At 42.0% G+C, this 20,600-nt stretch overlaps 1 protein-coding gene across 2 annotated transcripts in view; it reads left to right on the top strand.

The window, feature by feature from the left end:
* Positions 1-20,600, top strand: part of LOC126267265 (glutamate receptor 1-like) — a 1,125,091-nt gene that overhangs the window by 684,183 nt on the left and 420,308 nt on the right. For both annotated transcript variants that reach the window (XM_049972331.1, XM_049972330.1), the window contains exon 4: positions 9,264-9,393. In XM_049972331.1, coding sequence (XP_049828288.1) covers positions 9,264-9,393 — 130 coding nt within the window. The remainder of the gene's footprint in view (positions 1-9,263; positions 9,394-20,600) is intronic.

Genomic DNA, 20,600 nt, shown 5'->3' with positions numbered 1-20,600 from the left:
TTGCACTAATTTACTTATATTTCGAAAACGAAGATCCATGGACTAGTGGGAGAAACGATATGTTTATTATGAAAGTTGCAAAAGTTTGGTACGGTAGTTATACAGAGGTTTTAAAGTACTTAGGAAAGCTGCTAACAGATAGCACTGTTATCGAAATACATTTGCTATCAGTAGCGTGCTGCAGCTCAGAGCGATCAGTTCCACGGTTGAAATGCGAGAGGAGGTTAGCGTACCGAAGGAAGAGGTTGATATTATGTATTCCATTGAACAACGTGTTTTATTTTGGTACTAGAATAACACGGGTTAAAGCATAGTCTTATGCCAATACAGGATAGTTTTAAAACACGATTTAATTTTACAAAAGGACCCAAACGAAAACCATCGCAAGCTCCTCGAAAAATTCCAAAGGACAGGCAGCATGGTTGATGATATACAGTGGCATGTTGTCCCCGGGAAAACTGTAGTTACTCCTAAAAATGTCGCCATGGTTGCTGGAATTATTTAGCAAAATCCAAAGAAATCCGTCCGAAGAATTTCACCAGAGACTGGTTTGAAGCGTTCTAGCCCGCAGAAAAAACTCATACAGAGCCTATAGATGTTTCCATACAAAATATTGAAAGACACTTTACACCAAAACCATCGCACCACTGGGGACGAGCTCGAATCGACGATCTGCCTAGCTTCTAAATCCATTTCCGCTTAGACAATACAGAATTTGATGGCAAATTTCATAGTTCGTTTCCGAGATGATAGTAGAACTATGGCGGAAAGTAAATATACCCGAAAAATGAATAGAGTAATACCCTGCCCTATACTTGAGAAACTTGAGAAATCCGACTATACTAATTATCGTGGAATTCCACTTTTCTGTATAGTATATAATGTATTATGAGAAATCATCCCTGGGTGACTAAGAACATATGTAGGGGAGTATCTCGTCGAGCAACTTTCTGACAGCATTTTCTCCCCGAAAAGAAGTTTCTTGAAGGTTGTTCGACAGAGAGAGCAAAAGGTGAAAATCTGAGGGCGCCAGTTGAGATGAATAAGGCGAGTGCGGAATGACTTTCCCAACCAACAAGTGTACAGTGCTTTTTGTCAGTCTAGGAGAATGCGGGCGGGTGTCACTGCGGAGTAGCACCACACCACACAGTCTTCCAGGTCGTTGTTCTTGGATCGCGTCTGCAAGACGTCTCAGTTGTTGACAGTAAATGTCAGCATTGATGGTTACACCTCAGGAAAGCAATTTGTACGCCAAACCGTCGCTATCCCTCCACAAGCATAACATTATCTTCAGTTAATGCACGTATGTCTGTATACGGGGAGTTGCTGCTTTGGCTGGACTCAACAACTCCTTCCTTTCCCCTATGCTAGCATAAAGACACAATTACTCGTCACCAGTAAGTATATATAATAGAAAAGGTCGTTGTTGTTCATGAACCAATTGATGAAGAGCAAGCTGCAATGCACGTATGGCCCCCTGCTGATTTTCATGATTTTTGGCTTAGAGCATGTAGGAACCCACGCACACGATTTTTAAACCTTCCCATACATTGAAAATGTCGCACGATGGTGGAATGTTCACAGTTCATCACGTTTGCAGAGCACACTGACGTGGATCACCGTGGATTAATGCATTTCAATAACCTGCATCAAACCCTGAAGGTCTTCCTGAAAGTGGAGAGTCACTAGTGTCTAAATGATCCCCCCTAAAACTAGAAAACCGTTAGCGTGTCATGCTTTGGCCAATGGCATTATCCCCATACACGGCGGAAATATTTCTCCCTCCGCTGTTGTCGTCCCTCTCTTGAACTCAATCCACTCACAATTTCTGCATCACAATTCAAATAGCAGTACTGAATACAAAAAAAAATTATATCGATAATTAAACCCATAGCAATCAGAATACCAAGATGAAAAGAAAAATAAAAGCTACGAACTTGTGCTACAACCTAATGTTTGGTAACTTTGTACGAGTCTTACTTCTGTATTAAATTCTTACGGCTTTCGTAATCAACGTACTGTTTGTTGTACTCGTTTATCGATCTTAGTTTTCGAGATATTTGATTTTGAAATCAGGGGCTCCTTCACTGGATACCATGTACTTTCAGAAATAATCCGAGATCCGGCAACTGGACTGCAGGAGATGAGCAATGTGAATGAAAATCTCTTAACGTTTGGTTGTTTCACTTCTGTGAATTCATTCGGCGTTGGCGACCTCTAATACAGCGTGCGCGGGCTACTTGCGGACCAAGGCCCGCCCTCTCACTCGGCTTTATTCGGTTCTTCTCGGAACTGCTCGGAACAGCGCGTTTCGTTTAGCATTGCGGTGCGGCAATTTTCGGTCGGTAGAACTCTCTGAGTTCGGCTGAATGGTGCTGTCAGTGGTGTTCAACCTTCGCTATTTGATAAAAAAAAAAAAAAAGAAATGAAAAGGTTGCTCAAATAGCTCTGAGCACTATGGGACTTAACTTCTGAGGTCATCAGTCCCTTAGAACTTAGAACTACTTAAACCTAACTAACCTAAGGACATCATACACATCCATGCCCGAGGCAGGATTGGAACTTGTGACCGTAACGGTCGCGCGGTTCCAGACTGTAGTGCCTAGAACCGCTCGGCCACCGCTATTTTTTACATGTTGTGAAGGACATTTACAGGTCAAGTGGCTGTTTGCACAAAAAGAGTCAGTCTAGCAGTCATTTAAAGTTAATGGGAATGGCAGAGCAGTCCGTCTTCAGGCCACAACTGGCCCACCGGGACCATCCGACCGCCGTATCCTCCTCAGATGAGGATCCGGATAGGAGGGGCGTGTAGTCAGTACACCGCTCTCCCGGCCGTTAAGACGATTTTCTTTGATCAGAGGCTCTACTATTCGGTCCAGTAGATTCCCAATTGGCACCACAAGGCTGAGTGCACACCGAAAAATTGCAACAGCGAATGGTGGCCCGGATCGTCACCCATGAAATGCCGGGCACTCCCGACAGCGCTTATACTCGGTGATCTGACGGGAACCGGTGTATCCTCTGCGGCAAGGCAGTGTCCAGTAGCGGAAGAGAGAGATGCGAATTCTCACTTCGCATTGGCGACAAGTACTGCATATTTTTTATGAATCGACATTACAGTATCATGCAGTAACAATTTGAAGATTAGTTGGCAATGAAAGACCAAAAAATTACAACGATCGACAGATGAGGTTCAATGTTCTATACATCAAAAAACACTTTATGCTACATTTTCAGGCCTGAAGCACGTGAAGAAAGTGGTGGTATAAATAGTAAAAATTCTTAAGTCACAAGGGTTATTCCATTGTAAGTTGCAACAACTTTTAAGTTGAACTGAACGAAGTCTGTGCGTCCTTCACTAAGTTGGTTAAGTCAAAGTGGCATGCCTGGAACAATATTTCGATTTTTTGAATTTGTGAAGGACATTGGAGTGCTAGAATGAAAATTGGAACATCTGGGATGGAATGTGGACTTCGCGTTTTAAGTGTACTTGACTGCCTACTGCCCAAAGTAAGGAATAGCAAGGTAACTTCTTTCTTATTTGATGGGTTGCCGCCCAGCTGAGTGGCCGCGCGGTTAGTCACGGACTGCGCGGCCCCCACCGCCAGAGGTTCGAGTCCTCCCTCGAGGATCGGTGTGCGTGTGTTGTTCATAGTATAAGTTAGTTTAAATTGTGTGTAAGTCTAGGGAGGGACCGATGACCTCAGCAGTTTGGTCTCTTAGAACTTCGCACACACTTGAACATGTGATGGGGATGCATTTAAAAAGCAAATCACTTAGTAGAAGGGCCACATTATGACAATGTCCAGATCCGTAAGCTCATCAGCATTAAAGAAAACTCAAGTTTTGATGAATTGACCGTGGTCTTGAAAGAATTACAAGGATAGTTTTTTAAAAATTTTGAAGATACTGTGAATCTTATATCTGTTTCTGAGCTGTTTTCGAGACCGTTTGCCATTTCGGTTGTTAAGCTCCACTGTACATGTGCAGATGTAACCGACTGACACTCAAGGTAATCCTACCTTTAATGGCAAATCTTTTTAAGTTAGAACTGTCTAGGACGTTAGAAAGTACATTGCTTTTCTCAGTTAGAGTTTTCGTCTCCGTAGAGAGTTTGCAAAAGTGGTACATATTTATAGCGACATATTTGTGTGAAAGACGTTTTTTCGATTATGAAATCAAATAAGCCACGATTACTCAGCAACATGAGTGCAAAACTCTGTCAAACTGTCGGTGTTTGTCTGTATGCCGACAGTTTGTACCAGATAAAATTATATCTTCATGACGCCAAAAAGAATTAAATAACACTGAAAAATTTGTTTTGTTTGTGAGCTTTGTTGTGCAGGAATGTGAAATATAAAACCCAGAGCTATGCAGTGCGACCGTACTGCCATTCCAGTGCGGTGAGTTCGCTGTTTTCCGCCTCTTCCCCCCTTAGAGAGTGTGGCGTTGTGGTGGGGGAAATATGAAACAAGGCTGAGTGCTTTGGCACTTGTTCACAGGGACGGCGCGCCTGCCGCAATCTTGGCTGCCCCTGCTCTAACATGAACAGTTTGAACAATCGTCAAGTTGCTGAATACTTTTCACGCGAAGTTTCTCTTACACTGCTGCCAGTAATTACAGTGTCTCCAACTTGCTTCCAACAACTTTCGGCAACAATCTCCACAACTAATCGTATTTCTGATCTCCACAACAATAAAACACGACTGCGGTTCAAAGTCTACAGGATAAGTCATGGTCAAATTACCATAGAGATATATGACATCTGATTCAACTTAACCTCTCCTAGTGCACTACGTTCAGGCAGTTAGTTAACGGCTCCACACGCTGACGTAAGATTGAGTACTAGCACTGTCAGTAAAAGGCGACAGTTGGACAGAAAACCAGAAAAAGACTAAAAAGAATTCCTCGCCCGCTCCTGGAGATTCACTTTCGATTCTTGTTTTTCAGAATTCACAAGTAACTTTCTTAAGCACAAAGGATACTAAATCACAACTGGAAATAGCTCTACTTTGAGCCAGCCTCTTACACTTCCACCACAGTCCATTTAGGACGATTCGGGGAACAACAGCCACCATGTTCTGGCTGGAGAAAGTCTCCTTCCACGAAAGCTGTGAGGTGATTTTTTCACAAAATTTCAGTCACCAGCTTTGTCGTCCGAATGCGAAAATGTTTTATTGACGCCAATCGGCTTAGGAGGAAATTATCATTATAGTACAATATGAGAAATCAGAGTTTGTACGGAAAGATTTCATTGTTAATTTTTCCCATGCATTGTTCAGGAATGGAAGATAGAGGTGTGGTCTGAATGTCGTCCCATAAACCCACTGTCAGGCTCTTAAGTGTGTATTGCTGAGTAGTTAACCAGATGTAGATGTAGGAAATGAATACACACTTGTAATAGCGCAGCCCGTAGAGTGACAAATGATTTAATGCAGTCTGTTTCCCAGGCTAAGAAGTATCTCCTTGTGGTGTCACCGCCAGACACCACACTTGCTAGGTGGTAGCCTTTAAATCGGCCGCGGTCCGGTAATATATGTCGGACCCTCGTGTCGCCACTATCAGTGATTGCAGACCGATCGCCGCCACACGGCAGGTCTAGAGAGACTTCCTAGCACTCGCCCCAGTTGTACAGCCGACTTTGCTAGCGATGGTTCACTGACTTCTACGCTCTCATTTGCCGAGACGATAGTTAGCATAGCCTTCAGCTACGTTATTTGCTACGACCTAGCAAGGCGCCAGTATCCGTACTATTGATATTGTGAATCATGTACCATAAAGAGCGACGTTCTCCATGAATGGATTAAAGTTAAGTATTCCACCAGCGACGTCCGTTTTTTCTCAATTCTAATTACCTTGTCATGTTCCAGACCTCACGCCAGCCTGCGTGAGCTAGAACGCGTGAATTTCGGCCTCCTGTAGAAAAACACGGTTGGCTCTCCTGCCAACCACAACACTCCTTGTTTTAATAGTGAAGAGGGCGGGATATGACCAACGCGAATGAGCATGCCGTAACATCTGGTTGTTCCTCTTGGGTGAATTTATTCGCCCTTGCAATCTCTAGCACAAAGAGTTGGAAGAAGTGCGTGAAGTTACAGAAAATTATCCCGAGAACACCGCTTTCATAGTTTCTCAGCTGCAGCTGGATGATTCTACGTAGAGTGAAGACTGTGACAGTCTTATATCCTCACACTTCACATTATACGTTAGTTTTTGTCATTTTTTAAGGATTATTCTTTAGTGCAGTTGCATACTCAGTATCGGAAGCCACCTTGGAATGCCATGTTAAACTGTATCCAACAGAGAAACAATTTTTGTCTGTTGAAATATTTTGGGAATTAACGTTACTGTTCATGATATGCTTGCTGGGCACAATATTTAAATCAGACTGAGGTCGTTGCCAGCGCACATGAGATTCAGACGCGTTGAGATCTGTGTCTGGGTACAACAGAAAAAACAATTCATGAATCTCGAGACTATGTTTAGTTTAATCATTCCCTCCGCGTTTCTACATCTACATTCTACATCTACATTCATACTCCGCAAGAAACCCAACGGTGTGTGGCGGAGGGCACTCTACGTGTCACTGTCATTACCTGCCTTTTCTGTTCTAGTCGCGTATAGTTCGCGGGAAGAACTACTGTCTGAAAGCCTCCGTGAGCGCTCGAATCTCTCAAATTATACATTCGTGATCTCCACTGGAGGTATAAGTAGGGGGAAGCAGTATTTTCGATACCTCATCCAGAAACTCACCCTCTCGAAACCTGGCGACCAAGCTACACCGCGATGCAGAGCGCCTCTCTTGCAGAGTGTGCCACTTGAGTTTGCTAAACATCTCTGTAAAGCTATCACGCTTACCAAATAACCCTGTGAGGAAACGCGCCACCCTTCTTTGGATCTTCTCTATCTCCTCCATCAACCCGATCTGGTACGGATCCCACACTGATGAGCAATATTCAAGTATAGGTCGAACGAGTGTTTTGTAAGCCACCTCCTTTGTTGATGGACTACATTTTCTAAGGACTCTCCCAATGAATCTCAACCTGGTACCCGCCTTACCAACAATTAATTTTATATGATCATTCCATTTCAAATCGTTCCGCACGCATACTCCCAGATATTTAACAGAAGTAACTGCTACCAGTGTTTGTTCCGCCATCATATAATCATACAATAAAGGATCCTTCTTTCTATGTGTTCGCAATACATTACATTTGTCTATGTTAAGGGTCAGTTGCCACTCCCTACACCAAGTGCCTATCCGCTGCAGATCTTCCTGCATTTCGCTACAATTTTATAATGCTGCAACTTCTCTGTATACTACAGCATCATCCGCGAAAAGCCGCGTTTGCGGTATTCGTTATGTTTCTGTGCAAGAAATTACTATCTTGTGGCGTACGGAATTTTTCTGAATCAAAGTGTAGCTTGAAATTTTAGAGGAAGAACGATTGCAAAACGTACATTACATTTCGTAATTCGCAATCATTCACTACCAAGGGAACCATGCCAAACATTTGTAATTTTGTATTTTTCAATGACGACGGTATTTGGAATAAGTGTAGTCGCTGGGACAAGGGTAGTTGTGGGAATGAAGAGAAATCACCTTTAAAAACGAACCGAACTTCATGAAATAAAAATCGTGAAATTATGATACATCCCTGCATACACATTTCCACGTGCCCAAAAATATATTTTGTATTCGGAATAAAATAAGCAAGTCAGGCCGTAGTAGCAGTCGGTAAATTACAGTTCAAGTAAGTATATTCATTTAGATAAGTCAGTTTGTATCATGCGCAGAGGTAACGGACTACCGCAATGGTCACGGTTATTACCTACGACAATGCTGTACCCAAATTATCCAATTCATTAGAACTTTAAAGACAAAGAACATGGTATCTCTAATAACACAATATTAAAAGGGAGTCTCTTTTTCGTTGTTAATAAGCTAGCTTCGTAAGACATAGATATGAAGCTGAGCATCCAGGATGTCTTTTTGCCTATGTCTACTTTATGTTAAAATTTTCCAAAAACTGTATATTTGAGTGCAGAATCGATAATTAATGTCAGACGCCGATTAAAAGACAATTCTAACAATGGCTCATTCATCCCTGTACGGTAATATTGGTTGAGAAAAATGGATGTTGAATGAACAGTACATATGGTTAATTAAAGCCTTTATTGCCCATAAAATTATCCAGCACTGAAGGAAGACATAATTCATTATATGACTAAATCGATAAACTGAATGAATCCACTAATAATAATTTGCCGATTGGGGAGTAATAACGGAGAAACAGAGCTTAAGAGCAGAAGTAATGTAGCACCTTCGCTAATACTGCAGTGGGCATGTTGCAAGTCATTAACATTTCTTATCCCAGAGCTATGAACAATGAAAGTAATTCCTTAGAAATAACTCGTCCTCTTCATGCCCTAATGCTTTCAGATACGTTGGACGTCACAGCACCTCATGCTCGTTACGAAATATAGATATTTTACTTGTTAATGATGTTTCACTCTCATAATTTCAGTGCATTGGTACAACCTTATTCACTTAGAAGCTACTGTCTTTTTGAGTCTATGAGCACTTATGAAGGATGTTGCAATTATTTTTTGCAACATTATAGATTTACGAGAGCCATTCGAAAAGAATTGCGCAACACTTCATCAAAAGTCCTACTTTTTCCCTCTATCTTTGCTTTTCACTGAGTTCATGGAAACATTCTTCCCGCTTGTATTCAAATTTAATTCAAGCTTCTTTGACAAATCGCTCTGTCGTAGCAGTCTGTCAAGATGGCTGCTGTACTTGATGTTCGTCTGAAGCAACCCGCTGTTTTATAGCTGCCAACCGAGTGCTGCATATTCTCTTGACAATGTGTAGCGTATTCGTAATCCGAGTTTGGCTGACAGTCGCGTAACTGAACATATTATCCATCCCAGTAGGAGTAGCTGAAACGGGTTATGTAGAATATTGTCTCCTTTCTGAAGACTTCTGAAAAGTGTCTCCCTAATACAGACCTGAGTTCCACGGTGGCGTAAGGTAGCTGAAACGCAGAAAGATTATGAGAAAAATGATATTTAGTCTGTCAAGAGTGTATCAACATATCGTACAAATATACAAAATCATACAAAAGAAAATGGATGTTAAAAAAGAATAAAGTGCATTTCTTTTGGAGTGAGTCTCACAAATGGAGAATTCATCTGAAGTAACATTACCATGCTGGAATATCACATTGCACATACCTTAGACAATGTTGTTCCCTTAGGTGCTGGCTCCATCGTCGGGTCTGCTGGATTACGCCATCAGCATGCGGCCCGACTACCACCAGGCCATTATTGACGTCGTCTGCCACTACGGCTGGAAGAGCGTCATATACCTGTACGATTCCAACGATGGTAAGTCGCAATTCATACCTTTACTTTCTCTCGATACAGGATGTTGCACTCTATTTCTTTAAGCAATAATTTTCTAGAAACGTAGCTTACTTATAAAAGACGTTCCTCATAACAATGGAACGTCATTGTTATAGGCGCTAAGCAAGTGAGTCACACACGAAAGTAGATCCGCTGAGACTAATATTTGGTCGGAGATCCGGCAGGGACATCCATTAAATAACCGGATGTTTTTCGGAAACAAATATCAAGTCCATCACTGTCTGCCGCTTTCCAGTATGGCATACTAGCAGATCGACTTGGAGTACCCAAGAGCGGACACCAATAGTTCTACGTTGAGGAGTCGCAAAGAAGACTACAATGGACGAGCACCGTGTTACCTATAGGGAACAGTACCAGGCCGGCAGAGACGGCGTGAATACTGAATCAGTAATCTGGAAAAGGGGTGTCTGTTGACGAGCACCGACGCAGACAGAAGCTGTAGAGGAAGAGACTCTCCTGGGATTGCAACGTCTATTGTCCAGGAATCCTCCTTTGGTCGATCGAACATCGAGTAGCCCTACTGTATCTTGAAACTGCACGTACCATTGTTTTGAGAGCAAGACAGAATAATAGCCAGCACGGCGGAAGGGAGCTTGAGCTTTACGTCCCGTCCTGAGTCCTGTTATTAGACAATAAGCATGGGTTGGGAAGGACGGGAAAGGAAAACAGTCGTATTATTCACACAGGAACCATCGCTGCATTTGCCTAATGAGATACAGGGAGACCACACGGAACCATAAAACTGCGCCCTCCCTCCCCGGAAACTGAGTCCAATGTCATAACCACTACGCCGAATCGCTCAGGTTGCTAGCATGGGACCACCTCTTTCCATTCCATACACAGCGGGATATCACCAGCCACATCGGGATGTGGTGATCCCAGTTTGGGATCACCGTTCCTATCTGCTTTCAACAAGGCCTAATAAGATGTTATTAATATTTACTAAGAACTGTACCCTTCGCACACGATTCTGAACTACTTTGAGATAAGGAGCTAGTAACCGGAACTGATAATTAATTTTTTATGCTAAAGCCCCCTTTAGCCATCCTTAGTGGTCCTCTGTAGAAACGAGCCGGTACGTATTCTATGACGACACTAATAACAGACACCTTGAAGTAACATACAAAGAAATTTTCACTTGTCTCATATTCTGTACGGAAAATACCTTCTTCTTCCAGCATAACTTGAGTTCATTCGGCAATGTTGTCCATACGATGTTTATTTTAACTTCAGACACTTCCTTACTCCCTATTCATTATGCGAATAGACTATTTGATATTCGTAACATGTGTGGTTCCATTACTTCTGAAACATTAACATTATCATTTTTACCTTCTGCATCTTCACTTCTGTGGTTCTACGATCCCTAATTTGCTGGAATATGTTAGAGATGCAATGTGTGTACATTAAACGTACTGTTTATAGCTCCAATACAATGTATTGTTTTCATAAAAGCATGTTAACTCTACAAAAATTTCAACTATTTCCATTTCTAGGTGTACTTTAGATGGTTGTTTTAACTTTCTGTGCGTTATAATCAAGTGGGGGTGGGGGAGACTACGTAGAACACCTGAAGCATTTAAACCAGCATTTTAAACTTTCTATAGTTTTTGTTAATCCAGTTTCAAAACTTTTTCGATACTGTTCATTTCCATGAACTCATTCACGTAACACCATACACACATAAACAAATATACTTACAGTTTGATCAATTCTTTTATCAAAGAATTTAGTTAAAAATAGTTACCACCCTGGTCCTGGCCAAGACTCCCCTTGGTAGTAAGACAAATTCGGAAACTGGAAGTTACCTCCGAAATATTCACAACTGGAACTCCGTATGTCACATTAACAGCTCGCCTAGCATTTACCTGCAAAGACCCTCCCTCTAAAATGTGTTAGAGCTCGCTTTACCTTTGGGGCTAGGGAATGAAAAGTTTTAAAGTAAGCGCCATGTAACTGGAATACGTTGTCAATATAGATCTTTAAGGCCCAGTCAGTCACAATATTTTAAATGTTAGGTCGAAAAAATGGAGAGCTGTAGTTACTTCTTCGTTTGTTTACAGACAGGCATCTGCTATCCTCCTAAACTCTGAAATACAGGGTGTTACAAAAAGGTACGGCCAAACTTTCAGGAAACATTCCTCACACACAAATAAAGAAAAGCTGTTATGTGGACATGTGTCCGGAAATTCTTAATTTTCATGTTAGAGCTCATTTTAGTTTCGTCAGTATGCACTGTACTTCCTCGATTCACCGCCAGTTGGCCCAATTGAAGGAAGGTAATGTTGATTTCGGTGCTTGTGTTGACATGCGACTCATAGCTCTACAGTACTAGCACCAAGCACATCAGTACGGAGCATCAACAGGTTAGTGTTCATCACGAACGTGGTTTTGGAGTCAGTGCGATGTTTACAAATGCGGAGTTGGCAGATGCCCATTTGATGTACGGATTAGCACGGGGCAATAACCGTGGCGCGGTACGTTTTTTGTATCGAGACAGATTTCCAGAACGAAGGTGTCCCAACAGGAAGACGTTCGAAGCAATTGATCGGCGTCTTAAGGAACGCGGAACATTCCAGCCTATGACTCGCGACTGGGGAAGACCTACAACGACGAGGACACCTGCAATGGACGAGGCAATTCTCCGTGCAGTTGACGATAACACTAATGTCAGCGTCAGAGAAGCTGCTGCTGTACAAGGTACCGTTGACCACCTCACTGTGTGGAGAGTGCTACGGGAGAACCAGTTGTTTCCGTACCATGTACAGCGTGTGCAGGCACTATCAGCAGCTGATTGGCCTCCACGACTACACTTCTGCGAATGGTTCATCCAACAGTGTCAATCCTCATTTCAGTGCAAATGTTCTCTTTATGGATGAGGCTTCATTCCAACGTGATCAAATTGTAAATTTTCACAATCAACATGTGTGGACTGACGAGAATCCGCACGCAATTGTGCAATCACGTCATCAACACAGATTTTCTGTGGACGTTTGGGCAGGCATTGTTGGTGATGTCTTCATTGGGCCCCATGTTCTTCCACCTACGCTCAATGGAGCACGTTATCATGATTTCATACGGGATACTCTACCTGTGTTGCTAGAACATGTGCCTTTACAAGTACGACACAACATGTGGTTCATGCACGATGGAGCTCCTGCACATTTCAGTCGAAGTGTTCGTACGCTTCTCAACAACAGATTCGGTGACCGATGGATTGGTAGAGGCGGACCAATTCCATGGCCTCCACGCTCTCCTGACCTCAACCCTCTTGACTATCACTTATGGGGGCATTTGAGAGCTCTTGTCTACGCAACCCTGGTACCAAATGTAGAGACTCTTCGTGCTCATATTGTGGACGGCTGTGATACAATGCGCCATTCTCCAGGACTGCATCAACGCATCAGGATTCCATGCGGCGGAGGGTGGATGCATGTATCCTCGCTAACGGAGGACATTTTGAACATTTCCTGTAACAAAGTGTTTGAAGTCACGCTGGTAAGTTCTGTTGCTGTGTGTTTCCATTCCATGATTAACGTGATTTGAAGAGAAGTAATAAAATGAGCTCTAACATGGAAATTAAGCGTTTCCGGACACATGCCCACATAACATATTTTCTTTCTTTGTGTGTGAGGATTGTTTCCTGAAAGTTTGGCCGCACCTTTTTGTAACACCCTGTATAAGCACAGAAGTAGCGAAGAAAGCTGCAAGAGTAATGTAAATGAGACAGCTCATTGATTAACTGGATTATACTGTGGTAGTCTGTTCTCTGCATTTGAAGGGAACAACGTGCAACGATCCATACTAAGGTGGTATAAGTGCATGCCAACAATGCGTTATCGAATGATCAATGGTTAGGTGGTGTATACACATGTAGTGTGGTCACGCAAGTCTGAATGACGAAGAACGAGGATTTGCTAGAGAAGTCTGGCGTATCAAGTTAGAGGATATTATCTATGTATTTATTTATTTTTTATTTGTTGCTTGTTTTGTTATAGTACACTTCAGTGGATGTAGAGGGTGATTGAGCTGCACCTAGCGATCCGTTTTATGCAACCAGCACTGTGTCATTATTGGTAAAAGTATCCAGACAGTCGACAGCCACGTAATTGTTATAAGTTTCTTGTCAGAGCTTTGGGCGACTGTTTTCAAACGGAATCATGCAGTAAAAATACAAGTGAGGATGGACCATGAGTTATGCGGTATTTTTGGACCACGAAATACCTTACTTCTGTTATGCACTACTGGCCATTAAAATTGCTACACCTCGAAGATGACGTGCTACAGACGCGAAGTTTAACCGACAGGAAGAAGATGATGTGATACTCAAATGATTAGCTTTTCAGAGCATTCACAAAAGGTTGGCGCCGGTGGCGACACCTACAACGTGCCGACATGAGGAAAATTTCTGACCGATATCTCACACACATACAGCAGTTGACCGGCGTTACCTGGTGAAATGTTGTTGTCATGCCTCGTGTAAGGAGGAGAAATTCCTACCATCACGTTTCCGACTTTGATAAAGGTCGGATTGTAGCCAATCGCGATTGCGATTTATCTTATGGCGACATTGCTGCTCGCGTTGGTCGAGACCCAATGACTGTTAGCAGAATAAGGAATAGGTGGTTTCAGGAGGGTAATACGGAACGCCGTGCTGGATCCCAACGGCCTTGTATCACTAGCACTCGAGATGACAGGCATCTTATCCGCATGACTGTAACGGATCGTGCAGCCACGTCTCGATCCCTGAGAAAACAGATGAGGACGTTCGCAAGACAATAATCATCTGCACCAACAGTTCGACGACGTTTGCAGCAGCATGGACTATCAGCTCGGAGACCATGGCTGCGATTATCGTTGACGCTGCATCACAGACAGGAGCGCCTGCGATGGTGTACTCAACGGCGAACCTGGGTGCACGAATGGCAAAACGTCATTTTCTCCGATGAATACAGGCTCTGTTTACAGCATCATGAAGGTCGCATCCGTGTTTGGCGACATCACGGTGAACGCACATTGGAAGCGTGTATTTGTCATCACCACACTGACGTATCACCAGGCGTGATGGTATGGGCTGCCATTGGTTACACGTCTCGGTCAACTCTTGTTTGCATTGACGGCACTTTGAACAGTGGACGTTACATTTCAGATGTGTTACGACCCGTGGCTCTACCCTCCATTCGGTCCCTGCGCAAAGCTACATTTCAGCAGGATAATGCAAGACCATATGTTGCAGGTCGTGGACGGACTTTTCTGGATACAGAAAATGTCAGACCGCTGCCCTGGCCAGCAAATTCTCGAGATCTCTCACCAACGGAAACGTCTGGTCACTGGTGTGTGAGCAACTGGCTCGTCACAATACGCCAGTCGCTACTCTTTTTGAACTGTGGTATCGTGTTGAAGCTGCAAGGGCAGCTGTACCTGTACACGCCATCCAAGCTCTGTTTGTCCCCATGCCCAGGCGCGTCATGGCCGTTATTAGGGCCAGAGGTGGTTGTTCTGGTTATTGATTTCTCAGGATCTTTGCACCCAAGCTGCGTGAAAATGTAATCACATGTTACTTCTAGTGTAATATATTTGTCCAATGAATACTCTTTTGCATTTGCATTTCTTCTTGGTGTAGCAATTTTAATGGCCAGTAGTTTACTTATCCAGGTGTCTCCAACCTTTCTTTGTGTAATCAGCGGTAGTCATACAGGTTTTGGATGTCTCCGTAACTTTATCTCTGTAACTTTGTTCCTTTTGTAGTAATTAATCATTCGTAAACGGTTCTGAAACGTTGCCTAAAAACTTGTTTCCCAGTCTCAGAATTGGAAATACAAAAATTGAAGATGTGGAAGTAACAAGTTTCCGGTATGCAACACTGTGAAGAGATTAATGTACACAGTCATTCAGGTGTCCCTACCGATATAGTTTTATGCAACCCCACATGAAAGAACAATGTTTCTGTCAAGTTCGCTCTGAAGATGTAAAGCACATCATCAAAATGTCGTAGAATTACTGGTAAAACACACAAAGACATCTTAGACCTATCTTACAACTTTTCTTAATAAAAATCGGTAAGGGCAGCTGAATCATCCTGCACATTAATGTTTTGATTGTGTTGTAAACTGGAAAGTAGTTACTTCCATACTTCCCATTTTAGTATTTCCCGTTAATTTTGTTCTTGACTATGGTGAAATACACATTACAAGGCAACTTTAACGAACCATTCCCGATAGATTAAGTACTATAAACGGAATGATCTTAAAGATACATCCAAAACCTGTCTGACTACACAGCTAAATACACAAATGAAGACTGGAGACACTTGGTTAAGTATGAACAAAGTAGAGTATATTTTCGTCCGAAAATATCCTGAAACTCATCGCCTGTTCTCGTTTGTATTTTGTACAGCAGGATTTCGTTTGCCAACAGTTGCCCAAAGCTGTGAGACACTACCTACATTTATTACGTGGCTGTAGCGTGTCTGGATACCATTCATGATACAGTCATTATGCGGATTGCATAAAACTGAACGCCGGGGACAGCTGAATCATACTGTAGAATAATGTATATGTAAATCTATTTTAGTTTTTCTTTTTAGGATTCCGAACATCAGTCGTTAAAAACTCAGCCCTTGCAGAGTCACTATATTGTCTGTATGTCTGTCCTCGTGTTAATGCCCCTTTTTCTCAGGCACAGAATAGGTATCATATTGAAATTTATGTCGAATTATAAGTTATATGTTTGTTTGATTGTGTTGAACATTTAAGGGGACTGGTCCGTGAATGTCAGGGGAAACCTTTTAAGATATCTTTGGGAACATCTTTTTGTAAGAACCACAGCTTTACCTCTCACACTTTTTTATTGTATTTCTTTGTTGCAAGTGAAATAAACCATGCTGCCTATTTATATACATCATTGGTACATATTATTCAAAATACAAACAAAGTAGAATGTTTATTTTTTCCCGTAAGTTCTCTATACTATTATTTTTAAAACAGACTTTTAAACAGATGATGCTTTCGTAAATAGTGGTATAAAAATTTTACAAGCATGATTATCTAAAATTTTGGAAACGAATAAAGGTTTTTTAAGAAAAATTATTTTATTTTCAAAGTTAAGTCACAAGAGTAGTCTACGTTTTAGTGAAGCATGTTTTAAGCATACAAAATATCAGCTCTTCCTTTAGTAGTTTTTAGCCAAAGTGTAACAGAACATGAAATAATTTAACTTTCGGGAAATTCAAGTTAAATTTAAAACCTGTTTTTTCTATTGAAGTATTGTCCGCTAATGCATCCCAGGTCCATGTTCATCTTGTTTCCTGTATTGTTCTTCCTCTCTTCTCTTTTTCACATTTCTTCTTCTTGTTTCTTTGGTGGCTTCTGACACTGATTTTTCTGCTTTGAGGAGTCTCCTTCGGCCAGTGGCTATTAGAGCTCTATACATATTTATTGCACCAGGCAATCCAATCGGTTCTATAACATTAAGCCTTGACAATGCACCGTCGTTGAAACATAGAACAGCAAATAGCACACCTATTTTCAAAGTATTTACTAGTACTAGAACAGTTTTTGGTATCCGTTACCATATAGAATTGTTGATACTTTCATAGCTGTCACTACACCATTTAGAGAACCATGGCTTCTTCATTGCCAGGATGCATCCAGGGCTGGAGACATACATGTATTGCTGTCATTCATACATACGTTTTCCTGTACAGCATTTTTCATACTATCATTTGGTAAATCTTCGAAAGTCTGTAGAATAATTTTATTGTACCTGCCAAACCTTGTAGCGGTAGTTAAGTCAATAAGACCACAGAAAATTTGTGCACTTCAGTTTCCCTTGTCTACACATTTCATAGCATAAGCAAATTTAATATTTGTGTTACACAGTCTGTCTTTAGTTACGCCACACATTCACTTAAATCATGATAATTGCAAACAATTCTGCATGTATCTCCTCAACTACCTTCACACTGCAAAGCTTTATTTACTAGTTCAGATAGAGCAGAGATTTCAATAATAACGCAACCTGAATCAATAGTTGGCGTCTCTCTATTATAGGCATTAATACTGTCAACCCCGTTGTCGAAATATTTCAGTTTTGGCTTCAAAGCACTTGGAGTAATTGATTCAAGTGTTGTATCACGTTATATTTTAGTATTAGCACAGTTAATCCGTTTGGTGAACCTATTTCCATAAAATTTACGTTGTTTATCAACGAAATTTTTAATTCATCCCATTGCTTTCAAACGTAATAAAAATCTCACGCACACAATAAGAAACTCACGCACACATTTGCTTCGCTGTAAAGAAAATATTCGAGCCAAAACAGCAGCACACAGTGACTAAACTCCCGGTATAAACAAAGGATAAGCAGATTAGTCAACTTAAGGCACTAAAAAAATCACAGAAACAAAACAAATGAGAGCAAAACTTTTTTTTTTTTTAACAGAGCTGACTGTGTGCCATGGGGACGTCGTGATACTTGCAGCCACTTTTAAATTCCTCTAATTTTGGTACTTTCTGTGCTTTCTTTTCATGGAAGTAAACATTTTCTCATTAAGAAAGCTACAGAGAATTTTTTGACGCAAAAATTTAAAAAATGGATTTTTTGAGAGTTATTCACGTACAGGTCCCCTTAAGCTTTTAAGTCAATGCAATCAAAATATACGGCCATTTGTAACACTTAATTTGGTACTCGCGAACTCACTCATCAGAACCTGTAGATGAACAATCTATATACTTAATACAGCTTCCAGATTTTCCCTCTGTTGCGAAGTGTGCGCTGAGATGAAACTTCCTGACAGATTAAAACTGTGTGCCGGAACGAGACTCGAACACGAGACCTTTGCCTTTCGCGGGCAAGTGCTCTACCACCTGAGTATGACTCACGCCCGCTCTTCACAGCTTTACTTCTGCCAGTACCTCGTCTCCTATCTTCCAAACTTTACAGAAGCTCTCCTGCGAACCTTGTAGAACTAGCACCCCTGAAAGAGAGGATATTGCGACGACATGGCTTAGCCAGATGGTAGAGCACTTGTCCACGAAAGGCGAAGGTCCCGAGCTCGAGTCTCGGTCGGCACACAGTTTTAATCTGCCAGGAAGTTTCATAACATAGTTTGTTCGGAACCCACATACAGTGAGTCTTACTCGCACTTGTCAAGCTTCTTTTTTCTATACTGAGCAGCCGATACTGACACAGTGCAGGTTGCGTAAAACGGATCGTTAGAGGCAGCTGAATCACCCTGTATATCCATTGAAATGGGCTCTAATAAAACAGGCAACAAATATAAAATAAATAAGTACATAGAAAGAAGTGAAAGACCTGTTTCAGTTTTCAACATCTTGCGTGACATATTGAACATGACAAAGGTTCCCACCCTCTGGAGTCTGCGACTACCTACACCTCGTCAAACACACCGCTGATATGAAGCAGTAGAGGAAATACTGCTGGCCAATGGAGATGACTTATTTAGCCGCCATCGTGGACGATAACGGGTTGTATCAGTCTGATCCAGAGAAAAAAAGAGGAAAGCGAGCAGTGGAAATATGTGGATTCATCAACTTCGAAAAAGACGAAGAGCCAGGCGTTGTCGTATACGGTGAAACTGGGTGAATTTTTGAGGCAATCATGGTGTTATGCTAACTGACTATGCTCATAAGTGGGCATTTATACGTTCCTCAAAACGCGGGATGAAGAGCGCATTGAAGCAAACGGGAAAAAGACGGGCCTCAAAGCACACGTCAGTGCTGCATGCACAGAGAACAAGCTATAATGGCCACGGACCCTACAAATAAATCTGTACTTCTTCTATGCCGTGTCAGTGAACAGTTGTGAAAAGAGAAACGAATATTCTGCTTGAAAAAATGAATTAGCAGACGGGGAAACGGAAATCTTGATGATTGTTTTACGAAACCATCTTCTTTTAAAAGGATACTAGTATCAATATTAATTGAGATAGGCGAGTATTAACCACCATAGATTCATACTAGACCTTGTGGAACAGAAATTAGTGAAACACAACACCTTGATCGGATGTGAAACTACTTTTCCCAAGACGTTTTTGCCTTTTGCTGATCCCAAACCACTGGAGAATCGATGTCCGTCAAAGAACTACTGTATACTCCACGTACATAAAAATTCGCATTGCCACGACCACTTATTTTCTAGAAAACAATGACACATGTTTCTCGACACTGCTGTGAACGCATAGTTTTTATTATCTTTTTAGTTCTACCTGCTGTTATCTGTGGAGTGCACTCTTCACCGATAGCATACTTCGTTTAGTACTTATTCACGTCTGTCCCTGTTATGATAATATCTACTTCTGATCTCAGAAAGATAGGACTTCAGGTGACATTCTGTTTTTCCTGAAACCAGTCTGTCAACTCGCCGTGGGAGCTGCGAAGCGCACAACAGCAGTCGGCTTCTCCGCCTGAGGGCACACGTATGAGTAAAGGAACCTGCCAACATTTGTGTAACATCGTGTTCGCAACTACTTACGGATATAGGCATTCTGCATTTTACGTAATTTCATTCGCAAATTGCCTTAAGCTGTACTATTTGTCAGTCACATGTGAAAATTTCTGCCAGCCCGAGGTGGGAATCAAACGCGTCACAGGTGTCCAAATCTTTTAAGGCGTACGTGTTTGAAGGAACATTGTATTAGGTGAATTTTCAACAGGGACATTGTGCAATAACATAATAAGCGTTGATGAAGTCCCACGGGTCTTGACAGATCTTAGAGGAACCATGCCAGGGACTCGCACAGCCTTATTAGGCAAGGTCCTAGTGGTGGTGGTTTGCGTTGCCTTCCGCTGATGTAACGGGGACGAATGATGATTATGAAGACGACACAACACACCCCGCCATCTAGAGGGAGGTGAAAATTCCTGACCCCGCCGGATTCGAACCCGGGACCCCGAGATCTGGAAGCGAGAACGCTACCGCGGGACCACGAGCTGCGGACATAATAAGTATTACATGCCATAAGGTCTTAAAACGACGACCATCTAAAATCACCCTCTCTGGCGGAAATCGCCTAATGCGTGTGCGAACCTTATGAGATGTGGAAAAGTGTGACATGTGGAAGTTAGTGTTGGTTCTGGAGGCTTGCTCCGATATCCGAAGCGAATGATAATACATAATCGGAATGTGACGGAACAACAACCTGCGAA

Source organism: Schistocerca gregaria, chromosome 4 (assembly GCF_023897955.1).
Source record: "Schistocerca gregaria isolate iqSchGreg1 chromosome 4, iqSchGreg1.2, whole genome shotgun sequence".
NCBI lineage: Eukaryota > Metazoa > Arthropoda > Insecta > Orthoptera > Acrididae > Schistocerca > Schistocerca gregaria.
The sequence above is the reverse complement of the archived record's forward strand: the minus strand, read 5'-3'. Positions and strand labels throughout refer to the sequence as shown.